The sequence below is a fragment of the Pristis pectinata genome, chromosome 1 (assembly GCF_009764475.1).
Source record: "Pristis pectinata isolate sPriPec2 chromosome 1, sPriPec2.1.pri, whole genome shotgun sequence".
Lineage (NCBI taxonomy): Eukaryota > Metazoa > Chordata > Chondrichthyes > Rhinopristiformes > Pristidae > Pristis > Pristis pectinata.
In genome coordinates this window covers 73,565,329-73,592,335 of record NC_067405.1, presented here as the reverse complement: position 1 = coordinate 73,592,335, position 27,007 = coordinate 73,565,329, and the positions used below count along the sequence as shown (strand labels likewise).

The following is a 27,007-nucleotide window of genomic DNA, read 5'->3' as shown; positions in this document are numbered from 1 at the left end:
AATAAAAACAGAAAATGCTGGAAACACTCAGCGAGTCAGGCAACATCTGTGGAACGAGAAACAAGAGTTAACATTTGAGGCTGAAGACCCTTCGTCAGAACTGACAAAGGGTTTTTGGACCTGAAATATTAACTCTGTTTCTCTCTCTGCAGATGCCGCCTGACCCACTGACTGCTTCCGGCATTTTCTATGGTGTAGAACTACATCAGATTTGCAGCACAGCACAGAAGTTGGTGATTTGGCCTAACTGGTCACTGCTGGTGCTAATGCTCCACTTAAACTTCCACTCACCATCTAACTCCTATCACCATATCCACCCCCTTCAATACATCGTCACTGTTCATCTTAGCTGAACCTTGTGCGTTCCACACATTCCCACTCAGTGACTCCTCCTGTGCTTTCTACTGGATCTATAACTAACCACCTTACATCTACAGCCCCTGCTTTTAGATTTCCCTTTTTATTTCTCAGTGTGACCGTACTAATGCCCTTCATGATTTAAAATGTCTTGTATGATATTCCTCAGCTATCTCTTTCCTACGTGACTTGACAAAGAAGATAAGGAACTACTTTCCGTTCTTGCGGGAGAGTTCGGAAAGTGAGGAGGTGTAGGACTCATACTAATGCAGGCCAAGGTAAATTGAAGAAAGTCTGCTTTGCATAAAGGGCTGCTCCCCTGGTATATATGTGCAGCTGAAAGGAATATCAATACCTTTCTGCTGAGCTAAGAATATTAAGCATTATGTTGGAATCAGGAAGATAAAGCCTCGATAGCTCGGAAAATGGAACAAGGGAGTGTTGCCCTGTGGCTCTTTCATACGTGATGTTAAACCGAGGCCTTGTCCGCTCCCTCAGGCAGACATAAAGCTTTCACAGCATTATTAGGAAAAGGAGCAAGGGTGTTACCTCCCCCCCCCCCCCCCCACCACACCTTGGACAATATTGAAGCCTCAACAACATTAAAGCTGGTTATCTGCCTGCAAGCACAGTGTGGGAACTGGCCTTGTAAACTGGCACGTCCTACAGCTCAACAGTAATTACACTGCAATACATGTTTGATTAGCTGGGTTGATGTTTGAGACATCCTGACATTGTGGAAGGAGCCACATCAATGCAAATCTCTCTCATTTATACTGAGAAAGCTGAGTGCTAAAGGCACTTAAGACTGTTGCTTGTCCCGGGACTGTGAGGAACCTAAGGTGTAAGCCTCAACTTCTCCAGCAGAGGACAGCAAAACCAACATTGTAGCAGTCAGTGTAATTCAGCTCCTTGTGGCGAGTGTGTGTGTGTGTGTGTGTGTGTGTGTGTGTGTGTGTGTGTCCATACATCTGTGTGTGTGTGCTTGCATGTGTATCCATACATCTGTGTGTGTGTGTGTGAGAGAGAGTCTCTAGATGTGTGCATGTGTCTTTGTGTGCACGTGCACGCATGAGTGTATACGCATGTGTATGTGTACATGTTCACATGGTTATCTCATTCAAACACAGATGGAAAGCCATGCAGTTGTTATTCTAATGGTGTAGTTTCAGGCAATGAAGGAGTTCGGGTGTTTTATCAGCTTCTTGCAAGCCCAGCCTGGGTCTTGTACGTCCATTGGGTGTCGGACAGTTTCAGTGTGCACGTGCAACGGGTTTCACATAGCCAGGCCAGCCTCACCATACCCTGAAGCTTCGCTGAGGCTGTGAAGCTGCTGAATGCAGAGGGATGTCCCAGGCAAGCCTGACCCTGTCCTGTGTGAACATTCTTCTCTCACATCGCTAGCATCACCGGGTAGCAGGTGAAAGCTGGAAGTCTGGCTGATTTTTCCACTCCCTCGACCGGGAGGGGAATGATGCTGGCTGAGGCCAATTCCTGCAGCCATCAGCTCAAGGCCAAGGCCTGACCTGCACTTAATCTTGGCTCTCATTCCAACACAGCAACACCATCTGCTGCTTCCTTGACCCAAGTCTCACTAAACCTCCCTTCCAGGTCCCCTCATTGGTTGATACTGTTCTCCTTTCTCCGGCAGTATCCTCCTCTCCTTCAGATCTCCTGTCCTCAACCTGAGCTGCAAACCATTGCTCTGTCTCCCGCCTCGTTTGTCTCCAGAACTCTGGAAGGTGTTGTTGCCTCAAACTCTTGCTCCCATCATCCCTGGCCTTCTTCATCTGAATCACCCTCCCCAGGGAGGCTTCGACTGTGACACTGCATCCAAGTGCCTCTGACCAAAGCCAGCCACGACATCCTGTGTGGCTGTGACAGTGGTAACTATCATCCCTTTTGTCACTCCCAACCTGTCAGCATCCTTTGCTGGTGATGGAACTCTCCACCTCTGTCTGCTGGCTTGAACCTGGGTCTCTGGCACCATGGGGCAGCATCATTATCTTCTGCAGCACTGTTCCTGACCACCTCGGACTCTACCTGACCGCCTCAGCTCATCGGCCACAGAGGCCTTCACCTGTGCCTTTGTTGGCTCTACACACATCTATCGCTGCCTCTACACGCATCTATTGCTGCCTCTACATGCATCTATTGCTGCCTCTACACGTATTTATCGCTGTCTCTACACACAGCTACTGCTGCCTCTACACACAACTATTGCTACCTTTACACACATCTATTGCTGCCTTTACACACAACTACTGCTGCCTCTACGCACGACTATTGCCCCTTCGGGGCTGCCTTCCCACCTTCCACCTTGCATCCTGTGTCCTAACACAAACCATTTTCATCCCTCACCCCCCTACTCACTCAGCAGCTCTCCTTAACTCCCTCCCTACAAACCATGACTGATAAATCCTCGTGTGTGTGATTAATTATACAGATCCACAGCTGAGCACAACTTAAACGGTAGGTGTTCCCCCAAGGGCCCAGTGGCTGAGCATGATGATCGTAATCAGTACACGTCTAAAGGAGGATACGCCCACAGTGTTCGACTGAAGGAAGTCCACCGAGAGAGCACACTGGCAGCACACTCACACTTCACCCATCTCTCCCCCAAACCTGGCCTCTTCCACATTCCTGCATCCCATCACCAGCATCCCTACATCAGCTGAGCTCTGGAATTTCTTCCCTAAGCCTCTCAGCCTCCCTGCTTCTCTGTCTTCCCTGAAGAAGCTCCTTAGACACTACCTCTTTGATAAGACCTTTAGTCACTTGTCTAGTTCTGAGTGAGAGATGGCATCAAAATCACTTTGGGGACTTTCCACACAGGTGGAGAGAAGTGAACGGGTGTCCTCAGTGTTCTAGTGTATCTTGTCAAAATTATATCGGGGACCATGGTACTTGGGCTGTTTTACTGGGATATAAATTCATGGTCTTGGAAACACTGAAAATAATTTGAACTTTCTTAAGGGTGAAGTGAGATCAAATCCTCTTTCCTTCATAGATAGACTGACTCATCACTATTCATTTGCGATGGCAGTAAGTAACATTATGCTCAGTGTGTGGCCAAGAAGCTGCATTTGGCTCCATAAAGTTTGCTTGAGGGTGTCGGCCCTCAAGAGCAAGACAGCAAAACATTTTTGCTCAGAGAATGTGGAACTGTGTGGAGTAGTTACATACAACTCTCGGAGACTGAGCTCGACTGCTTCATGACCCCATGTTGAGTTTCTCATATTTCCTTATGACATGGAGGCCATTTGGCCCCTTGAGTCCATGCTGGTACGCTGAGCGTTCCCGATTCCCCATTTATTTCCCTGTAACCTATGCCCACCATGAGTTGGGACATCATGTTACAGCTGTACAAGACGTCGGTGAAACCACACCTTGAATGTTGTGTGCAGGGTAGGAAAGTCTAAGGCTAGACAGAAACAGTCAAGCTCAGTCTGAGAGTTGTACATAACCACCTCACACAATTCCACATTCCCTGAGCAAAGATATTTCACTATCTTCCTCTTGTGGCTCTTGTGCCAGGGTGCAGAAAAGATTCACAAGGATGTTGCTAGGACTGGAGGGCTTGAGTTATAAGGAGAGACTGGATAGGCTGGGGCTGTTTTCCCTGCAGCGTAGGAGGCTGAGGGTGACCTTATAGAGGTTTACAAAATCATAAGGGGCAAGGATAAGGTGAATGGTCACGGTCTTTTTCCCGGGCTAGGGGAGTCTAAAACCAGAGGGCATAAGTTTAAGGTGAGAGAGGAAAGATTTAAAGGGGACCCAAGGGGCAAGTTTTTCACACAGAGGGTGGTGCGTATGTGGAACGAGCTGCCAGAGGAAGTGGTAGAAGTTGGTACAATTATGTTTAAAGGACATTAGGCCAGGTTCACGGACAGGAAAGGTTTAAAGGGATATGGGCCAAATGCAGGCAAATGGGACTGGCTCAGAAAGACACCTTGGTCAGCATGGACAAGTTAGGCTGAAAGGCCTGTTTACCTGCTGTATGACTCTATGACAATATGACTCCATCACCTACACTAGGGGTAATGAGTAGGTATGTGGGAGAGACAAATAGAAGGACATATTGATGGGGTGGAATGAGGTAGGGAGGGAGGAAATTTGTGTGGAGTATAAGTACTGGAATGGACCTACTGGGCTGAATTACCTTCTCTGTGCTATAAATTAAGTGCAAGAACAGAAAAGCATTCCAGTGCTCCAACCAATGATTAAACAGATTAGTTGGTGCTCAATACATCGCTGTTTGTAGGAGCTTGCTGTGCACAAATTGGCTGCTGTGTTTCCTACATTGCGACAGAGACTGCCCTTCAAAACAAGAAGTGGCACAGCTGGTAGAGCTGCTGCCTCACAGCTCCAGCAACCCAGCTTCGATCCTAGTTCGATCCTGACCTCAGGAGCTGTCTGTGTGGAGTTTGCATGTAGACCGCGTGGGTTCCCTCTGGATGATCCAGTTTTCTCCCACGTCCCAGAGATGTGTGGGTCAGTAGCTTAGTTGGCCACTGTAAGCCTAGGAACCTGCTGCTGAGCTGGACCTTCCTATGACTCTACTTCATTGGTCTCTAAAGGGATGACTCCTTAAACAGAGGAGACAGAAGTCTGTTTAAAAGTTTAAGGGAGTCTGAGAGTCGAGTAAAGTTACTTCCAGTGGGTGGGGGTGTCAGGAACAAGGGGAGAAAAGTTAGATCCAGTCCTTTCTGATAAGACAGCAGAAGGAGTCGCTGTACGCAAAAGAACCATTGGGGCTGGGGTTAACTGACATGTCAAGGCTCGGAGTGACAGGGTTTTATTGGGCAATGACATTAAGGACGTGGAACCAAATAGAGCTGCAGATCAGTCCTGTTCGATCGAATGGAGAGGGAGCAGAGTCCTGTCTCTCTACGAATCAAGTCCTCACCACCCAGCTGAACTGCAAAGGATGCAACGTGTTCAGGAGGTGCAGCTGGGAGTGAACTCCTCACTCCCAGCCTCACAGTCCCCTGCTTTTCAAACTCAATCCCAGCGTGGGAGGAAGTGGTGAAAATGTTGTCCAGGGTCTGTAATACAAGCAGCATGGCGGAACCCCTCCCCTAATGCCCAGAGGTGTTCACTGTGCAGCCTCCATGGGCTCTACATAGAGAGATACAGCACAGAAACAGGCCCTTCGGCCCATCAAGTCCACGCCAACCATCAAACACTCATTTACAGAAATCTTACACTAATCCCATTTTATCCTTCCCACATCCCCAACAGCTCCCCCCCCCCACCCAAGATTCTACCCCTCACCTACACACTAGGGGCAATTCATAGTGACCAATTAACCTACTGACCCACATGTCTTTGTGATGTGGGAAGAAACCGGAGCACTCGGAGGAAACCCACACAGTCACATGGAGAACGTGCAAACTCCACGCAGACAGCACCCGAGGTCAGGATCAAACTTGGGTCTCTGGCGCTGTGAGGCAGTGGGCCTACCTGCTGTGCCACAGTGCTGCTCATCTGTTTCAATATAAACACTGAGAACTTACTTTGCCATACGTACCAACAGAAATATCTGTAAATAAACACAATGTTCATAGAATATATAGATGTACACTTATATCCAGGGAAAGAGAGAGAGATTTGCATCACATTCATTGCACACTGACATGAATCCACATCAGTTAGCTTTGTTACCTGCAATCATGCTTTTCAAGTTCAAAGTGCGGGTTAAAGTTCAGCAGAATCTTCTGGTGGCTCTCGGGCGCACGGATGACCCATTCACATCTCTGGTGTGGCGTGTAGTCGTGAGGGTATCCTGGTGAGGTGATGTAACCTGCTTCCCTCGCGTCCAAAGTCTCTCCGCAAGGCACATCCCCTTCAAGAGAAACAGGAATTATCATTCTCGCCATCAGGTAGGAGAAATACCTCCGTCTTAAAACCAGGCTCTTTGAATGTCTGTTTTTGCCTGCCAAATCTGACAGTCATCACCTTAACTGAGGAGAAAAAACATCCATGAATGGGACAGCAGGAAGAGGAAGGTTAGACCAACCTCAGTGCGTTTGCTACAGTAACTGAAAATAAAACCAAACACTGCTAAAGCAGACACAAGAGATTGCAGATGCTGGAATATGGAGCAAAAATTAAACTGCTGGAAGAACTCAGCAGGTCAGGCAGCATCTCAGGAGGCAGAGGGATGTCCGACGTTTCAGGATGAGACCTGACATCAGGACTGGGAGTGTAGAGGGGAGATGGCCAGGATAAAGAGGTGAGGGGGAGGGGTGAGACAGGGGCTGCTAGGTGATAGGTGGAACCAGATTGGGGGCTAGGGGGAGGTGAGATGATGGGCAGATCCAACCAGGTGGGGAAGGGGGAGAGTGTGGAGACAGAGGCTGGAAGGTCGAACCAGAAGAGGATAGGGGAGGGGATAGGAAAGGTGAACCAAGGGAGAATAAACTCAGATGGATAGGTATGTGAGGATGGGTAACAAGTCCAGGTGACGAGGGGCGGAAAAGGTGAACAAGAGGAGAGAGAACTCAGGTGAACTGGTGGGAGTGGGAAAGGGAGACGGGGGGGTGGGGGGCGCGGGGAGTGGGTTACCTGAAATTGGAAAATTCAATGTTCATAACATTGGGCTGTAGGCTACCCAAGGGGAATATGAGGGGTTGTTCTAGTTTGCATTTTCCCTCACCATGGCAGTGGAGAAGGCCGATGATAGACAGGTCGGTGGGAGGTGGGAAGAGGAGATGAAACGAGATGCAACCAGAATGAGACAGAAAACCACAGACATCGGAAATCTGAAATAAAAACAGAAAACGCTGGAAAAACTCAGCGGGACAGGCAGCATCTGTCGAAGGAGAAACAGTTAATGGTTCAGGTCTGGGATCTGATGAAAGATTCTGGACCTGAGAGGTTAACTGTTTCTCTTTCCACAGATGCAGCCTGACCTGCTGAGTTTTTCTCCTGCACTTTCTATGTTTGATACAGTAATGGTGCAATGCCATCCAAGTTTTAGCCACTGTTGTAACAGAAGCGCCAGAGGGAGGTACAGTAAGCCCAGTTTTACGGTGGGGTGTTGGAGTGGCATGGGAAGGGGTGGACGGGTGTGGAGAAGAGTTTTACTTCACCAGACTGGGGAGGCTGAAGCCCCTTCCAACAACAGGAGGGATGATTTCAACCGCAGCCTGCCTCAGGCAAGTTGTGGTTTCAAGTTATTCCACTCGTATCAGTACCTGTTATCCCACATCCCATGAGCCAGTTGACAGAGAGCTTAACAGGCAACCCTGAAAGCAGCAAACCTTCCCCACAAGGTGTGTAAGGACCGCAGTCTAAAGTCTTGCCACCGGGAGACACTGAGGGGCCAGATCTTGTGAAGAAGCCTCTCAAACATCCGGAGTGTGTACTGTCCAAAAAGGCCACATGAGCAGCAATGGTGCTTTGCATACTACAAACGTGAACACTATAAATGTATAGACCCAATAATGCTATGAATCACAAGATACAAGATATTTATTTATTAGTCACATGTACATCGAAACACACAGTGAAATGCGTCTTTTGTGTAGAGTGTTCTGGGAGCAGCCCGCAAGTGTTGCCACGCTTCCAGCACCAATATAGCATGCCCACAACTTCCTAACCCGTACATCTTTGGAATGTGGGAGGAAACCGGAGCACCCGGAGGAAACCTACACAGACACTGGGAGAACGTACAAACTCCTTACAGACAGTGGCAAAATTGAACCCAGGTCGCTGGCGCTGTAATAGCATTATGCTAACCGCTACACTACCATGCCTGAAAATAGATAGGGTAGATGGTCAGTCTTTTCTTTGGGGTAGGGGAGTCCAAAACAAGAGGTCATAGGTTTAAGGTGCGAGGAGAAAGATTCAAAGGGGACCTGAGGGGCAGGTCTTCCACACAGAGGGTGGTGGGCGCGCGTTAACAGACTGAACGACACTATGAATGTGAAGAAAACCATGCACTGCTTTTTTGTATTTCTTGTATATATTCTTATGAATAAAGTCTATTTTTTAAATAATAGGTTCCAGTACCAAGGGAACCTTTCCTATATATTACACTACAACGTCTCAAGACTTGGTGTGAAACATCTTAAGGTTATTAAGGGTGCTATGTAAGTCAAAGACTTGTTAAAGAAGAAGTCAATAAGGGTGAAGGCTCAAGGGCAGGAGAACGAGAGGAAGCAGCTTCTGGGAACCACACAATTGTGACTGACAAGTGATGTCCCGTAATGCTGTAGAGTTTGTCTCCACGGAGGGAGTTGGTGAAAGACTAGAGCAGCAGAGGGAACCAACACACAAGTACATCCTCCAGTGATCACACTAAGTAACCGTTGACACAGGGGAATCTGCAGAAGATCTACGAATGCCTATATAGGAGTGAATAGCGTAGAGAGGTCACTCTCTCCTGCAACAAAGGGACACCAAAAGTATACTGGGAATAAAAAACTTCCTGTTCAGTGAAAGGGCAAGACTAAATATTTCCTTGTGGACTTTTCTCAGGAACAAAAGATTTTCTTCTCAGTACAGTCCATGCTGAACGGGCCCCTGTGTTCACCTCTGTAAATGGTAATCCTTTCAGTGTGGGTCTCTGCCTGTGTCAATGTTAACACCTCATTATTCATTAGCAGCCCTGCTGCAGCCTGTGTAAAGGTCACACTCTTGGTGTTCCTTAAAGGGCACAGTTGTCTTGGCAACATTTCCCTTACAAGACACTGCGTCTTGCTTAAATATGGGAGGGTAGCAACAATGTGACATGCTCAACAATATGATGGTGTCACTGTCCAGTCAACTGCTTATCTTCTGTGGTTTTTACGCCTCCCTCGGAACTAATGCTTTGCCTTCATATCTACTTATGTGAAAGCAAAACCAAGAGCGCAGATGCTGGAAACCTGAAATAAAGACAAAGAATGCTGAAAGACTCAGCCAGTCAGGAAGCATCTGTGGAGAAAGGAACTGAGAGTATCTGGTTGATGACCTTTCATCATTCGTCTGAAGCTCCTTGGGTGCTCTACAGACATTAGATCAATGTCAAGAGCAACGCAATATAAGGTAAAGGGGCTGTTCCAACAGGTTTGGCGCTGGGTTGCCTTGGCATCTTGCCAAGTGACCACCACTGATGCTGAAGTCCGTATCAGAGGGCAGCACAGTGGCACAGCTTGTTGAACTGCTGCCTCACAGCTCCAGTGACCCAGGTTCAATCCTGACTTCCAGTGCTGTCTGCATGGAGTTTGCACATTCTCCCAGTGACCGCGTGGATTTTCACCAGGTGCTCCAGTTTCCTCCCACATCCCTAAGCTGTGAAGGTTGGTGAGTTAATTGGCCGCTGTAAATTGCACCTGGTGTGTGTGGGGGGGGGGGGGTGAGGGGTAGAATCTGGGGGGAGTTGATGAGAACATGGGGAGAATAAAAAAGTGGGATTAATGTCAGGTTAGTGCAAATGCGTGGTTGATGGTCAGCATAGACTCAGTGGGCGGAAGGGCCTGTTTCTGTGCTGTATGACTCTGTGTGAGAACTGGAGTCATTGGGGAAGAATCCTTGGTAATCAATGTTAATGGGTTAAGCAACCATGAAAGGGTTGTGGGGACAGGGATGGAGAGTGTCTCCCATGGCTTAGCTCTCATCAGTCATCATCAGGTCCTTCACTTCTGATGTTTGCCTTGGATTGTGTTGGCTCAGCAGATTTCCCAACCAAATTGAAAGGCTGTGGGTTTCAGTTCCACTCCAGAGGCCTGAGGGTATGATCCAAACTGACACTCCAGAGCGTCTTTCAGTTGAAATATTAAACCTATGCCAATTTGTCTTCTAAATTGGACACCAAAGATCCCATTGTACCAGTGTAGGAGAATTTTATCCAGTACCAAATGAGAAAATGCTGGAAATACTCAGCAGGTCAGGCAGCATGTGTGCAGAGAGAAAGAAGTCAATGCTTCAGGTCAACAAACTTTCATTGGATGAATGGTTTCTTTATCCAAATTAATGGTTTCTAGATCCTCTGAGTGTTTCTAGCAGTTTTGATTTTTATTTCAGATTTCCAATATCTGCAGGTTTTGCCTTTTGAGTTCTCTCCTCGATCCTGAGTGTTTATCCCGCGACCAAAATCACCAACAGTAAAGGATTTTCTGATCATTGTCACAATGCAATTGCATAAATCAGATGGATGTCTCCCAACCTCGCAACAATGTCCACAACTCACAGCTGTTTCATTGGCTGTAAAACAATTTGGGGTGTTCCATTATTCCAACGAGTGCAAAGTAAATGTAAGTTTTATTACTTGAATAGAGAAGGGGAGCAAAAACCCCTCATCTGGTCACACTGAGGGCCTAGGAATGACCATTACTACCAATGCTCCTCACTTCCCCAGATGGCAATACAAAAACACACACACACGGACCACCACCATACACATCACTCACACTTGCACACCCACACACACACATGTGTGCACACACTCACTCATGATGTGAACGGAATACATGACTCCGTGACCAGACACCAGGAAAGGATTTGGACAGTAACTCTCACCGGCTGAGTTCCAAATGTGACATTCAGTTGAAAATCAGGAGTAAAAAGGTATATGCAAGAGATTCGTTAACTTATCCTACCTTACTTTTACTTTTGTTTAAAATTTGAAGTCATTCCTTGAAGGTTTTCTTGTCCCCAGTATCCCCTCCTGCCCCTATCTGGACAATGGGAAAGGTACAATGACAGGAATATCTTGACTTTTCTCCTTTCATCCTAGAATATATGGGATTGTCATATCCAAATTATACAACATAATGAATGGGAACATTAAGGGGTAGTACAGTGACCTTACTGAAGAATTCAATCTGCTTTGGTGACATATACAGACCAATCTGTACATCAGACTCCTGCTATAAACAAAGTTTGATTCATATAATCCTCTTACAACAAGAGGACATGCGAAAGTGTTTCACGCCAAGTAAAATAATTTCACTGTTGCAAAATGCAAAGGAGGGTAGCTAATTTCATGGTCATCATATAACCGGGAACACATACCAGAGGTAATCAGTCCAACGTGTCCTCAGCAGAACTTGCACATTGGAAGTTCCTACAAACTTCCTAAGAAGATGAACGATCAGTTTGACTGAGGGATAACCACAAGTAAACAGATCAATCAGTTTGAATGAAGGATAACACAAGGAAACGGACCAATCAGTGTGAACGAAGGATAACCACAAGGAAACTGACCAATCGGTTTGATTGATGGATAGCTACTTTTCCTCATATGCTGATACAAAAACCTTGAATATTTTGCAAGGGGTATTTCAAAAAGTCTACCCTGGAAGGCAGCAATTCTGACACTGCAGCACCCCCTCTGTACTGCACTCACCTCACTCCTGGTTTCATACCTAAGGCTGAAGTGAATAGTTTGAACCCACACATTTCTCTGCAAAAAAGCAAAAGGCGTACCATGCCAAGTGGATAATTTAGTTTATGTTCGAGCAGATTTTTAGCCAGCACCACACACCATTTGGAAGCCTTGGATGCTGGCACTGAGTGTGAAAAATGCAAATTTTCTATCCCTTATCTCAAGAGTGGGAAAAAGCCACCATAAAAGCAAGCCAAAAAGAAGATTTAAAGAAAGACCTATTCAAAGGCGCATTGTTTCCGGAATCTCTTGGATCAATGTGATAGCGTTTTATTTATGATGCTGATAACTGTGCGTATCCTAGCTGAATGCAAACCAGCATATCTCGGCATCAGCTTCATGGATAAGGGAGCCTGGTGATGACAGGAAGCATTTATGTGCTAAACAGCGTCCTTTAAACATAAAAAGGCCTCCTGTCCTTAGTGAGTTTTCCTGATGTAGAGATTAGTTTACTGCAGTCTGCAGAGTGGGCAGAGTTCAGGCAAGAGAGACAGAGAGAGAGAGAAAGAGAGAGAGAGAGAGAGAGACACACACACACCATCAAGTTATTAACACTACTTGAGGTTCACTGAGTCCTGTCTTCTTCAGCATTGACCCACTATTCCCAGGAAACAATATTCAAGTCACCACCCCATGTGATGAGATAGGCAGCGCAGTGGTGCAGCTAGTAGAGCCGCTGCCTCACAGCTCCAGCAACCCAAGTTCGATCCCGAGCTTGGGTGCTGCATGCGTGGAGTTTGCACGTTCTCCCCCGAGAACACAATGGTTTCCCCCGGGGGGGAGGGGGGGTTATAGTTTAATTGGCCCCTGTAAATTGCTCCTAACATGGAGATGAGGGGTGGAATCTGGATGGACTTTATGGGAATGTGGGGAAAATAAAATGGGATTAGTGTAAATGGATGCTTGAAGGTTGGTATGGACTTGGTGGGCCGAAGGGCCTGTTTCCGTACCGCATGACCCTATTGGAGGATTCGACCCCACTCTACCATTGCTTGATTGCCTGGATTGGGACACAATCCCCCTCAACACCCTCCTCGAGGTCAATCCCAAGCTTAGTCTTGCCTCAGACGTTCTTACCCACATTGGCCTCCGAGCCAATCCTCGGACTAGGGAATACTTTCCACTCCTCAGAAGTGACAGGGCAGGATCATAGTAAGTGGAAAGCACCCAGTGGCTCTGACCGCACTACAAATGCATTTCATGAGCTGTGAGCTCTTTAGGATGTCACACGACCAGATAAATACAAGTCCCTCCTTCCTCTGTCTCTCCATTTCTAATTATCCTGCATGAATTCTCACACTTACAACAAAGGGCCGGAGAAGATCTTACTCAGAACTGTGTTCATGGATGAATGATAAAGAAAGATAGCACCACATTAGAAGTGATTTATGATGCTTTATAAATGGATATTGCAAACAAAATCATTGGGCTGGATTTAAGATTCATCAAAATGACAATCATAAATAAGTTTTGTTGAAATATTGCCGAGCCAGCACATTTGCATCATGTGACCACACAGTCACAACATCTGGAAAATCCATCTGTTTGGAAACTCCTCAAAGGAAGCCCGGCCTCTTGTGTTCCACAAGTCAGGTACCAGAGCTACTGCTCATAACTCAGTTGCAGCACAGACTTCAGCAGCCTAGAGCCCTGGGAACTCTGCCGCCTTTCTGCCAGAATGTGGGGGAAGAACCCACTGCCTACGGAGTATCAAGGTCGAGGGGCTCATGACAGAAGGAAGCCACTTGATCCCGTGGCCCTGTGCAGGGTTTCGGAAAGAGCCATCAGATTTGTTGCTGCTCTTTCCCCATCATCCTGTGAATTCCTCCAGTATGAGTGTTCATGCAGACACAAGAGGCTGCAGATGCTGGAAATCTGGAGCAACACACAAAGCGCTGGAGGAACTCAGCAGGTCAGGCAGCATCTATGGACGGTGTTTATGCAATTCTCTTTGGAAAACTACGATTAAATCTCCTTCCACTGCCACTTCAGAGTGCATTCCATGTTGCGATCCCATTCAATGTTGCAATAATCAAAGACCCCACCCACCCGGGTCATTCTCTTTTCTCTCCTCTTCCATCAGGTAGAAGATACAGGAGTCTGAGGGCACGTACCACCAGACTTAAGGACAGCTTCTACCCCACTGTGATAAGACTATTGAACGGTTCCCTTATACAATGAGATGGACTATGAACTCACGATCTACCTTGTTGTGACCTTGCACCTTATTGCACTGCACTTTCTCTGTAGCTGTGACACTTTACTCTGTACAGTTATTGTTTTTACCTGTACTACATCAATGGACTCTGTACTAACTCAATGTAACTGCACTGTGTAATGAATTGACCTGTACGATTGGTATGCAAGACAAGTTTTTCACTGTACCTTGGTACAAGTGACAATAATAAACCAATACCCATACCTCACTGCAAAAGATATTGATATTTCTCTTGGCAACAACCAATAAGCTGGAGGAACTCAGGGGTCAGGCAGCACCTGTGGAGGGAAGTGGACAGTCGACATTTCGGGTCGAAACCCTTCGTCTGGACTTGATTTTTCTCATCTGGCCCTTACCTTAAATCTGTGCCCTCCGATCATTGATGTTCCTCCCAGTCTAATTGCTTCATCCTATGTACTTCGTCAAAAGCTCTCCCAATTCTGAATGCAACCATTAACTCTCAAGTTACCGAGAACGACCTGTGCCACTCTGGTCTCTTCAAAGTACTGACGTTCCAAGACTATGATTGGACCCATCAATGGCGCAGCTAGCAGAGTTGTTGCCTCTCAGCTCCAGTGACCCAGGGTTTGATCCTGACCTCAGGTGCTGTATGTGTGGAGTTTGTACGTTTCTCCCTGTGACTGCCTGGTTTTCCTCTGGGTGCCCTGGTTTCCTCCCTCATCCCAAGGACGTGTGGTTGGTGGTTTAATTGAGCACTATAGTGTCAGGTGAGTGGTAAAATGTGGGGAGAGTTGATGGGAATGTGGGAAGAATAAAAAATGGGATTGGTGTAGGATTGGTGTAAATGGGTGGTTGATGGTCTGTATGGACTCAGTGGGCCGAAGGGCCTGTTTCTCTCTCATGTCTCAGCCTTTGTTCTCCCCAGCTGTTCCATGTGCAGAGCTTAAGATGCCTTTGAGCCATCAAAAGTCGCCTTGGGCATGTTATTCACTCCCTAGGAGGTCACTGTAAAATGTCTGCAAAACATGTCTGCTGCTCAGCTGTTCCAGAACTCAATGATGGAAGATTTGACTGAGATACATAAATGGTTTCAGATGGCTTGTGGAATCCTTGCTTTCTCTCCCACACGAACAAAAGGATATCGTGCACTGTTGTTGAAGGAGCTGACCCTGGGTAATAGTCTTCTCAGAGGAACCCTGTACATTGAACAGTGACGCGTACACAAACCTGTTGACATAGTAAAATGTTTTGTGGTGATTTGCAATTGCACTATGATAATTGACACCGAATTGAAGTTACAGGTGGCCAGAGGCTTGGTGAAAGAGGAGGGTTTAAAGGTGGCAAGTGGAGGTGGTATAGGAGGGGGAGAACTCCAGAACTTAGAGCCGGGATGACTGAAAGACTGGTGCAAGTGTTGGGCAGAAAGTTAAAGACACAGACATTGGCAATTAACAAAGAGAAACAAAGGACTTCAGATGCTGGAATTTAGATGAAAAACACAATGATGCTGGAGGAACTCAGCAGGCCAGGCAGCATCCGTGGAGAAAAGCAGGCGGTCAACATTTCACACTCCTGAACACCCCACAGCACTCCTGAAGAAGTGTCCTGACCCAAAATATTGACCACCTGCTTTTCTCCATGGATGCTGCCTGGCCTGCTGAGTTCCTCCAGCATCATTGTGTTTTTCATTTGGCAGTTAACAAAGCCTAGTTAAAGGGACAAGAGTGTGTCTGGCATCAATTTCTTATTTGTTTTTTAAGAAGTGAAGAGCAATCCTGTCCTGCTGAGTGGCTTGCAGTCATTTATAAACCAACCAAGAAGAACTGGGTAACATTGGCGCCTGTTCAACAACATAGCGATAGGGGTTGATTTCTGGAATGAAGCAAGTAGCGAGGTGGAATGAGGCAGGCAAAGGCAGAAAGACGCTTGCTCAACCAGCAAGATCCTCCCCTGCACTGTTAGATTCATTAACCTCAGGAAAAGACTGTTGCTTTGGGAATGTGAAAACATTTCGGAAAGAATGTACCAAAAAAAAAGCACGTAGAAATTACAATTAAAGAAGTTGGAGCTGAACGAATGTGCGCCAATGTTTTCCAATAAGTCAGAATGAATGACAGGAGATTTGGGAACAATAATCGAGCAGCAGAAGGAAAATTGAATAAAAAGTAGGGAAAGGGAAAAGTAATGGGGTAAGACTGGGAGTGAGACTCATTCAAAGAGCCAGCTTGGCAACAATGCACCGAAAGGCCTCTATGACTTTGATAGTTTATACATACATGAAAATAAGGGGCAGGAGAACACAACCTGGCCCACCTAGGTTCTACCTGGCTCATGCTTCCTGGATCCCATTGGCTAGACTCTTCTCACAACCCAGCTGCCCCAACGCATTGCACTTTCCCCTCATCCTGCAGTCATAACATCCTGGAGAAGTGAAAACAAAACAGGGGAAAACCCTTGGCTTATAAGGTAAAAAAAATACTCCAAAATATTCCTTTCTAGTCAGTCTGAAACAGGAGTGTAAATTTAACCACTGACAACACATTTCAGACTGTAGGGTAATACTGATGAGAATTCCCTGCACTGCTCTCCTTCCGCTCAACATCAGGGAATGTTGGCGGGCTATTCGACCGCACAGGGGGATGGGGGAAGCCAATTCCAAATCCCTTCTCCTCATTCTAGGAAGATGACAGCACCTGCCTCAGTTGAGCGCAACCAATCAGAGGAGATCCCAGCACTGTGTCACATACACAGAGGATCCCAGATGGGAGTGAATGGGCAATCCAAGCTGGCAGTCCACAAGTGAGTGCTTTGAAGCAGTTCCCCCAACCTGAATCTGGACCGAGATCACACAGGCCACAGACAGACTGCAGCAGCTGTTAGAATGAAGAATGCTTTTTTTTCCTCGGTAAGGTAGAACCATTTGATTTCTTGCCAGCTCAAGACTGCCCTCAGCTCTGCAGACTCACACTGGCCTTCCATCAGCAGCCTGGTCTTAGCTCCTTCCGATCCTCTGTCTCGCCCACACTTAGACTCTCACGCACTCTGAGCCATCCCCCCCCCCCCTCCCCTCCCTTCCTCCCTCCCTCCCTCTCCCTCTTTTTCTCTCCCTCTCGCTCTCTCGCAGTACCTCATGTTCTCCTGCCAGAAGTGGGAGGGAAGGGTTCCAAGAAACCGCAGAAGGAAAATAAGCTAGAAAGAAGAGAAGCAGAAATATCTGCATGCCTATAGACAGCAGAACCAATTGCAAAGGCCTGAGAGAGGGATATGACAGTGGTGCAGCAGGTAAATTGACTCTTCGGTAATCTTGAAGTCTGGACAACAATGCAAGGAACTGAGTTCAAATCCCACCACAGAACTTGAATTTAATTAATAATCTGGAATGTTACTGAAACTAGTTACTAGTACCTGATAACTTGAAAACCACTGAATTGTTGTTAAAGACCTGCATAATTTGCTAATATATTTGATCTATCATCCTTCAGCAATCTGGCCTAAAGTTTAAGTCTAGACCCACAATCATGTGGTTGTCTCTGAAATGACGGAGGAGGACATTTAGTTCAAGGGGAATGCAGGGACTGGGCAATAAACGCTGGCCTAGATAGTGATGTCCAGATCCTGTAAAATGAATAAGGTAGAAAGAAAGTCTCAGCCTCCTCAGCTGTGGTTTCGTTTTCAGATTCCGTGGAAAATCCCAGTTTGGGATTTGGAAACACAGACGCTTGTGGGAGAGGCTCCTGATGAATCACTGAGCTGGACCCAAGGAGATTCTCTGCAGTCTTCAGTGGTTTCCAAAGAGAAAGCCTTAGAGGCAGTGTCAGCTGCAGCTCAGTAGCAGCACCCCTGAGTCAGAAAGTTGTGGGTTCAAATCCCATGCTGGAGACTATCCTGGCTGGTACTCACAGTGTGTCACGTGGTGCCACCTTTCAGACAAGATATTAATCACAGCCACTGTCTGCCTTCTAAGCTGGACATAACTGACCTCATAAGGCAACTGGGGAGACCTCCTGGGTATACTGGCCTCTATTTATCCCTCAGCCAAAACCATTAGAGCGGATTATCAGGTCATTGTGGTTTGGGGGTCTTGCTGTGAATTTCAGTTAAGCTTAAGAATTGAAGTTAAGTACCTACTGTTGTGTACCCTATTGTGTATGTAGGGACTGGATGAAATATAAGGTGGGTGTGTCACAGATTGCTTAACTGGATACAACATCTTGCGTTTTATTTGCTGCCATTAAATGATAAAATGTTCCACAGCCCTTGGTGGGAGCTTTAGTACCGAGGCATAAGAAGTTATAATAAAGTCAGTGACCCAATGTTTGGGCGAAAGGGGTAAGGTGGAGCAGAGGGGCTGAGGGGGTGGAATTCCAAGACCTGATGCTGGCAGCTTAAGGCCCAGCTGCAAGCGGAGTGGTGTTGAAAATGGGGCATGCACACGAGAGCATTGCGGAGACCTCGAGGGTGCACATCTCTGGAGGAGGTTGAGGGTTAAGGAGGAATTCATAGTAAAAAAGGATAATGCTGGAAATGTCGGGCAGCATTGGTGTAGAAAGAAGCAGAGTCAATGTTTCAGGGTTTTGGGTTTAGGGTTTTGGGTGCCAAGGATTCTATCTTGGGTCTCAGTGACATGAAAGTGAGGAAAAATTTGGAGGAAATGAGGAAATCCGATCCTGCTCTCTATCGCCACCTGGTGACACCTTCTGGGATGATGGGACCATCCTGGGCTGTCTTTGCTTCACTCTCAGCTTCAGGCACAAGGAGTGGAACTTGATTTGAGTATCAGAGGGTGGCTGTTGGCTTTTGAAGCAAGGGACAATGATGGTCAGCCTCCAATAGGCATTGGATGTCAGGGGTAACTGAACACAAGTTCGAGCATCACCTCAAAATTAAAAGGAAGAAATCTGCTTTACTTTACACAGGACTAAAGAAATCTACACTGACCGCATTTAACTCAGGGCTTGAGGACACAATGACTGTCAGCTTGGCAAGATATCTTTCCTTCCCCTGTGGCTGGAGGTGACCCAAACTCCCCTTTTCAATGGTGACAAGTGCAATGTCAATTGTGATAAGCCAGGCACCTGCCTCGTTCAGCACTGGAGTTGATCTTGGATAACCTTGTGCTCTCCAAATAACATGTCAGGCCTGGAGGGGTCTGCTCCCATAGCTGTACTGTTTATACTCAAACACTTCCCTAATTTATTGCAGTTGGTCGGCAATCACTTACAGCAGTCTCAGTGACCCAGCCTGTTAAACTGGGCAATGACAGAAGTCACTGGAAGGAGCAAGCCATTCAAGTCCTCCACTTTGTTCTGCCATTCAATTAGTTCAAGGCTGATCTGTGTTTCAGCTCCATTTAGCTGACCAGTGTTTCCCTGGTACATTTGCCAAGCAAAGCAGCCACCTCTGTTTTGAAAGTTTCATCTAAGACACGGCCACAATGGTGATTCCGAGGCTCTCTGCCAAGAGCTCCCAATTTTTCCCAACATTGGTGTAAAGTTCCAAGATTTGAGAGGTTTTCAAAGCTTTCAGTTTTCCTTCTGTTTAAAAGCTACAAGGTTGCGTAATCCTTCTGGAGTCACTTATTGTGTCCTCCATTTCATAAGACCCTCCCATCATTGGCTGAGCTTGCATGTAAAGAGAGACTTGCTTTCAGACAGCATCAGTCACAAACCCAGGAGGTCATAACAACTTCACAGTCAGTGCAGTCAGTTGAACGTCAGTGTCATAATGAGGCAAATTTGGCAGCTGATTTGTGCACAGAAAGCTCCCACAAACAGCAACCTGGTAATGATTAGATAATCTGTTTCCATGATTTTGGAGGAGGAGTAATTGAACCATGGAGACATACAGCACAGGAACAGGCCCTTCACCCCACCAAGCCCACACCAACCATCAACCAACCACCATGTACATTAATCCAGTTTTTTCTTCTCCCCACATACCCATCTCCTCCTCCCAGGTTCCACCACTCACCTACACACCAGAGGCAATTTACAGCGGCCAATTAACCTCTTGACCGGCACGTCTTTCGAATGTGGGAGGAAACTGGAGCACCTGGAGAAAACCCACGCAGGTCACAGGGGGAAGGTGCAAGCTCCACACAGACAGCGCCCGAGGTCAGGACTGAACCTGGGTCTCCGGCGCGGCGAGGCAGCTGCTCTACCAGCTGCGCCACTGCGCCACCCTCAAAAGAAAATGAATATCAACCAGGTCACTGGGGAGAATTCATCTGCTATTCTCCAAAATAGTGCTGTTCATCTACTGAGAGGGCAGATTGCACTTCATCCAAAATGCAGTCCTCTGTCAGAAAGTGGCGAATGGAGTCTCTTCACCAGAAACCTGGGCAGAAAATCAAGGCTGGCACTCTATTGGTGCTGCAGAGGAGCATCATCCAATCCACATGAGGCAGGGACACAGGAGTACCTGAAGGGGGAGCTTGCTGCATCCAGTTGTGTGAGGAGGTTGCTGAGCCGGGAGATGTTTGAATGAGATGCTGGCTGGAAAGCTGCTGTGAAATGGCTCTGGCAAGGAGTCCTGTAACTATGGAAGGATTTTCAAATTTCAGACAAGCAGCTTATAGTTTTAAAAAAGAAAACAAGCTTCTGATTTCAATCTCTCCAGTGGCCACACCAGTCCTGCACACCACACTGAATGTCACTGGCTATATAAGATTATCACTGCTCAATTTGTCTATGCATGGGGAGAGGGGAAGAAGAGGAGGAAATGCTATAATTGGAATTAGACCGTGTGTACCATACTGATTACAGCTCATTTGCTCAGGATCTGTTACTAACCAGCTTTCTGAGCCATTTGAATTTAAGACTAGAGGTATCAGAGTCATGGCGATGGTTACCATATTTATACATGTACAGCCCTCATGTGTTGTGCTGTGGGTGCACACTCTTTGAGCAAGTTATTATTATATTTTCTTGAAAATGGGAGTTTGGTGTATTTACTGCAGTGCACCAACAGAAGTTAAAATCTTGCATCATGATGCAATTTTTAAATAATTTCCTTCTAATAAAAGGATTCAGCACCCTTTGTTCAGCCCACATCTCACACCCATTTGTCACATCCCAAGCTTTCCCCTTGGCTTGATGTGTTCAAGTCTTACAAAAATGAAAAAACTCCATGCCACCCATGTTAAAGCCACCCATTTGATCAACAAGCCACCCTCCCAGATGAAGCACCTACTCTTCCCCCCACCACCTCCCCATTACCAACACACTATGGATACAAGTGTGCATCAGCTACGAGATAGACTGCGAACAGCTCGTCAAGACTTCCACAGCAGCATCTCTCAAACTACTGCCTCTGAAACTCAGGAGGCAGGGAGCACTGACTTGTGGAAACACAGCCACTTCCCAGTTCCACACACAACTTGGACGCCTATCGCCATCCCTTCACTGATGTTGTATTAACACCTGGCTAACAGCACACAGATGCACAACACTCTCAGATCAATACCACTGAAAGGAATGGCCCGATTGTTGCTGTTTGTGGGAACTTGCTGTGTGCAAGTTAGCTGCTGCCTTTCCCTCAACCTTAACAGTGGCTCCACTTCTATAGCACTTCATTGACTTTGGGATCATACTGGGTTTCTGAAGTGTGCAATCTAAATGCAGACCTTAATTTCTATGTGTTTATTTTCTGGACAGCTAAAAGTAAGCTTTAATTGGTGCTCAGACGCATCTGAGAGAGCTCGATGCCAACACTGGATGGGATGGAGCCTTATATTGACAGACAAAGGTTGAAATGCACTGAGATTCTGTCATGACTCACTTGTTGAGGCAGAGCTGCCAGCTAATGACTGGTCTCGCACCAAAATATCCCATGCAGCTTCAAACATTCCTTCATAAACTAAACACTGTCCTAAAAAGGTAGGGAAAGATTTCATTGTTGGTGTGGAAATGGCATGAGGGGGAAAAAATTTTATGTTTCACTTGTTTTATTCACAGCTGAAGCACATCAGGAGAAAAATGGGCAGCACTATCCCACTGCAAACAAGGCAATGGCATGCCTCACATATTTCCTAACATAGAAGGAGGCTGTTCAGCCCATCAACTCTATACTGGCCTTCACATCAATCCCAATTGCCCACTTACTTTCTTCAAGCTATTCTCTCTCATATTCCCATGGTAGAGATCCAGTTGTAGCCTGTATGAGAGGGCAAGGTTTAGTTTGAAAAGAGTGAAGATGTGGTGATGTTAGCCCATGAATTTTAAGAGTTGGCAGCTTGTAAGAGCAGAGGCAAGATACAGGGAGCTAAGGAGATGTCCCACTGAAATCCAGGGAAAAAAACTGCTCATACGCCCTGAGCTAACACAGTGTCAATGTGGAGCAGTGAGATGAGAAGAGCTGTGGAGGTTTAGAACAAATAAGGGGGGAGCTGACAGAGATAGAATCACTGGGTGATGCTTAAGTGATTACAAACTTGAAGCAACTCATGCATTAACCAAGAAACAACATCTTAAGAAGCTTAACGGTCACATGGAGTGGGTGAGAGTTGGCTGGATCAGTCTCAGGCACAGACAGTAGACACTCTTCATTTAGGTTTTGGGGTACCTGGAAACTGAGCTCCTTAAAATAGTAAGAAAAGTCTCCAACAGGAATGGAAAACACTATTACTCAAGATGACATCCACAATTTTCATACTGTATCAAGTTTCCAGAGACACAGGAGAGGTTTTTGTTCCATGTTTAACTTTTGCTTAAAAAGCAGGCAACTTGCCATGATACCATACACAATGGTACGAGTCCTCGCACACCATTTCCACTCATGCAACACATGCCCATACAACTATTCTACAGGTTAAGCCACTGAATACCTTAGGCATGTAAATCAAAAGTCATCAAGATTGCTTCTTCGTGTGTGATGTTAAATTGGTCTCAGTCCCTGTAGAGCTAGAATGCTATATTTGGGCGTGCAACAAAGGTACCAGAGTGAGAAAATCATCAGGGATTTCAGCTCCAGTGACTGCAACTACCTTTGATCACCAGTTGAAGCGCTCCCATTAATTAACTAGACTGCATTCACTGTTCCCACCTCTTTCATATATACTGCAGGTCCAGAGACCCAGGTTCAATTCTGACCTCCGGTGCTGTTCACATGGAGTTCCCATGTTCTCCCCGTGACTGCGTGGGTTTCCTCTGGGTGCTCTGGTTTCCTCCCACATCCCGAAGGTTAATTGGCCACTGTAAATTGGTGTCAGGGAGGTGGTAGGAGACCTGGGGCAGAAGGGGTTGATGGGGATATGACAGGGGGCATGAGGTCAGTGTAGGGACAGTGTAGATGGGTGCCTGTGTGTGAATGTATGTGCTGAAGGGCCTGATTCTTTGCTGTATGACTGCATCAATCTCCTCCCAACACACACCTTGTCCTTCCACAGATGTCATCTGACCTGTTGAGTGTTTCCAGAACTTTCTGTTTTTGTTTCAGACGTCCAACATCCTCAGTTTATTTTGATTTTCACACACCTTATCCATCTCCTGCAAGGACTCTGTGTCCCTTACACAACTTCATCCAACAACTCCCCATAAATTGTACCCGTTGTTCCAAGATGGGGAGAACACAGAACATTTCAAAGAGACCAGACTGGGGTCAAAACAACCTGCTACTTTCCTTCCCTGCAGAATACAAAGCAACGGATTGAACTCCCACACCTCAGCGTCGGTTGGCTTTTCCTTATGAATTGCTTTAAAGGGAATTCTCATGCCCACGGTTGGTTTGAACTCACTCTTCAAGTGTCCATACCCGTGCGGCCAGTTTACAGTGGGCTGCCCATGTCCCTCTCTGGGGCCCGAGTTGCTGTAAAAATACTGGACGAGAAGATGGGTAGAAGGAGCTGGGTAACTTCAATCTTGGAAGTGTTTCTGTGTTCAGAGAGCAGCAGCTCAGACATCCGGTGCACAGGCTGCTTGAGGGAAACGAACGTTTGCCCCGTTGCTCTGGTCGGGGAGACCAGGGATTGCCCCTCGTCGTTCCCGGCTCACAGGTTGGGGACTCACCAAGTTCCATATCCCCGGCGCCAGCTGAATTGAGCATGCTGGCAAAACTGCGCCAGGTCTCCACATGCGGGGAAGGGCGGGCGGGTGGGTGGTTGGGACGTGAGCGGATTTTTTTAGTCGCATCAAAACGCAGAACGGGAGGCAGGCGGAGGGCAGTGGGGAGAGCAGTTAGTGCACTGGAGCCCGCGGTGAGCGGTCACTCCCCGTCCGGAGCCCGGGACGAGGGGTCACTCACGTCCGGACCCTGGGGTGTGCGGTCACTCCCGTCCGGAGCCCGGGGCGAGCAGTCACCCCTGTCCGGAGCCGGGGGTGTGCGGTCACTCCCGTCCGGACCCTTGGGTGAGCGGTCACTCCCCGTCCGGAGCCCAGGACGGATGGTCATTCTCCGTCCGGACCCTGGGGCGAGCGGTCACTCCCGTCCAGACCCCGGGACTGGTGGTCATTCCCCCGGCTGGACTGCGGGACGGGCAGTTACTCCCCCGGCCGGAACCCGGGAGGGGCGGTCACTCCCGGCCGGACCCCCGGTGGGGTCTGAGGCGCTGGATCCCGGATCCCGGATCCCGGAGCTGGTCAGTCCCTCGGCCGGTCAGCAGCGGGCTGCTAATTTCGGAAGGGGCGCTGCTGTGTTAGAATTGGGAGCGGGGCCAGACCGAGCAGAGCCGCGGGTGGTGGGACACTATCCCGGCCGCTTGCTGCACCGTTCCCGCCGGCCGAGACGGTTTTCAATCCCGGTACCAAGAGCTGCCGAAGTGTAGACAGAGCCGGAGTGAGCACCATCACCCGGTACACCGGAGTAACAGGTATCTGTGCAGAGATCGCTGTGAAACCAAGCGCCCAGAGTCCCCGGTCCCCGGTCCGGTCCCGGGTGGAGGGGATACCCGCGGACGCGGGCGGAGAGGGAGAACATCTCACAACTTGCCTCGCCACTTGTACGTGAGGGGGGTACAGAGAGGGACCAAGTGAGTGGGTAGGAGAGAGAAGGGACGGAGATAGCCCTCCAAGGCGGGTAGGCAGCGCTACAACAACAGAGGGGCACAGGCAGGGAGCGGCTCCCCATCTCTCCCACCACCACCCCAGATATTCAGTCCCTGTCGGATTAGACCCACCCGCCGGTTTGTACCCGCGCCTCCTTCCCTGTCTCTGTACCTGTGGAAGCCACCGAGGGCCGGCGGCCGCCGTGCAACAGTTACACTCACCGCCTGCTCGGTCCCACTCTACACCAGGCGAGCTTGGGGGTTTGATAAGCCGGGTAACTTCGTCTCTTATTCCCCACCCCTCCCTTTCCTTTTATCTTTTCTCACTCCTTTTTATTTTGAAAAAGGAACCCTTTTATTTAACCCAGATGTCTCCTTAACACCCGCCAGAATCTACATCTGCCACTGGTCTCTCCGGAGGGCGGTGGGCAAGCAGCAGAAATGCGTTCACCGTTAACACAAAAAAATAACGCGGCGATGTAACAAACTCCCCATTAAAACGCCCCGAACGGTGCGATATGCCGATTATGAAATGTTAAATGATATGGAATAATTATGAAAGATTACAATGGCACGGGAGGAAAACTATTAAAAGCATTCGCGGGAGTCCTCGGCCCAAAGACTGAGAAAGTTTTAAGGGAGCCTACTTCTTACCGTTCTGTCCAGCGCCAAGTTTAAGAAAACAACAGCAACTGATCCAAAGGAGCGTCGCCGAAGCCACACTCCCGAACATCTCTCCGCTCCTGTTCCAGTCCCAGAGGGTTCCTTTGGGTTGTTTTTGTAAATTCCACTTCAGATCTCTACTGGCGGAACCGAGTCCCGTTATATTCCGTGCGTTTCCAAGCCGTGTCTTGTCCCACTGTGAGATGTGCGATCCCCCCTCTCTCTCTCTCTCTCTCTCACACACACACACACATACACACACACACACACACACACACAGAGGGTTTTCTCTCGGCTGATATTCCACTCTACAATCTCTCCCTCTCTTCAAAAACAATTACAGAACGTAAAAAAAAGCCCTCTTCTCTTTAAGCATGGGCTGGTGTCACTTCCTCTGTTAGCTGGTTTGAAGGTTTCCTGTCTCTCTCTCCCTCCCGTGTTACATCCTTGGGGATGGTGTAACACCAAACGAGACGCGGTCCGAACAAGAAGAAGCAGATCTCTCGGTAATACAGAGAGAGAGAGATACTAAGAGTAGCGTTAGGTCGGCGATGATACAGAGACTGGTTGCACCTTTGCAACAACGCAGAGTCCTCAAACAAGAACTCGCTCTCCTCCACACAAGCCCTCCATAAAACTTAGCTCAGTGCCAAAATAGATCTAAGTTGAGAGAGAGAGCAGCTCTTCCCTATAAAAGTACGGGGCACCACTTTGGTGTTTCTTGGGATGTATTAAAGAGCTCTGACGCCTTTGAGCTCCCGTTCCTGTCTGCGCTTCTCTCTCTCTCTCGCCTCTTCCCTTCCCTCGGACTGTTCTACACGCATGAGGGCGAAGGCATAAAAAAAACGGAGACTATCGCATTACACACACACACACACACGCCCTCCCAGGGCCACGATTAAAGCGAGCCAGACTTTCAGCGTAAGACGCGCTCCGGGTCACACACACGCACACCCACGGTAAGAGTCATCACTCGTTAGCCTATTTAAAAATCCCTGATCAAAATCTTTAATAAAGGCATTTTTTCTCCCTTTAGCGAAACGATCAGCCGCGGAGACTGATGAGTTTGCGCAACAATTTAATTGCTAGGATGTGTAAGGACGTGTGTTCGCCAGTATTTATGTGCAGTGTTTTTTTATATCACAATAACAGACTCATTATTAATAAAAGGCAAACAACTATTTGATTCACAAGGCGGGAGAGTCACGAAAGGATAATCCCAGGAAGCCGCCACTTTCCTGAGCAATCCTCCTTATGTTCGGGCGCACGTCGCGAATTCTTCAAAGCGAGCCGTGCAGTACAAGGATTTATACCGCTTGATTCTGTTCAAATGAAGCAGTGATTTAGGAGTTGCAAGGGGTTGTGTTACAAATGCAAGTGAACTGTAAACAAAATACGCTTACACATTATACATTAGACAGGCGCCATAGGAAGGGCTGCGATATATTATCTC

At 47.6% G+C, this 27,007-nt stretch overlaps 1 protein-coding gene across 2 annotated transcripts in view; it reads right to left on the bottom strand.

Moving 5' to 3' along the window:
• Nucleotides 1–26,363, bottom strand: part of nrp2a (neuropilin 2a) — an 89,444-nt gene extending 63,081 nt beyond the window's left edge. For both annotated transcript variants that reach the window (XM_052028750.1, XM_052028753.1), the window contains exons 1-2: nt 25,546–26,363; nt 6,025–6,205 (exon numbers count right to left, since the gene is read on the bottom strand). In XM_052028750.1, coding sequence (XP_051884710.1) covers nt 6,025–6,205; nt 25,546–25,624 — 260 coding nt within the window. In that variant the 5' untranslated portion in view covers nt 25,625–26,363. The remainder of the gene's footprint in view (nt 1–6,024; nt 6,206–25,545) is intronic.
• Between the last annotated feature and the right edge of the window lie 644 nt (nt 26,364–27,007).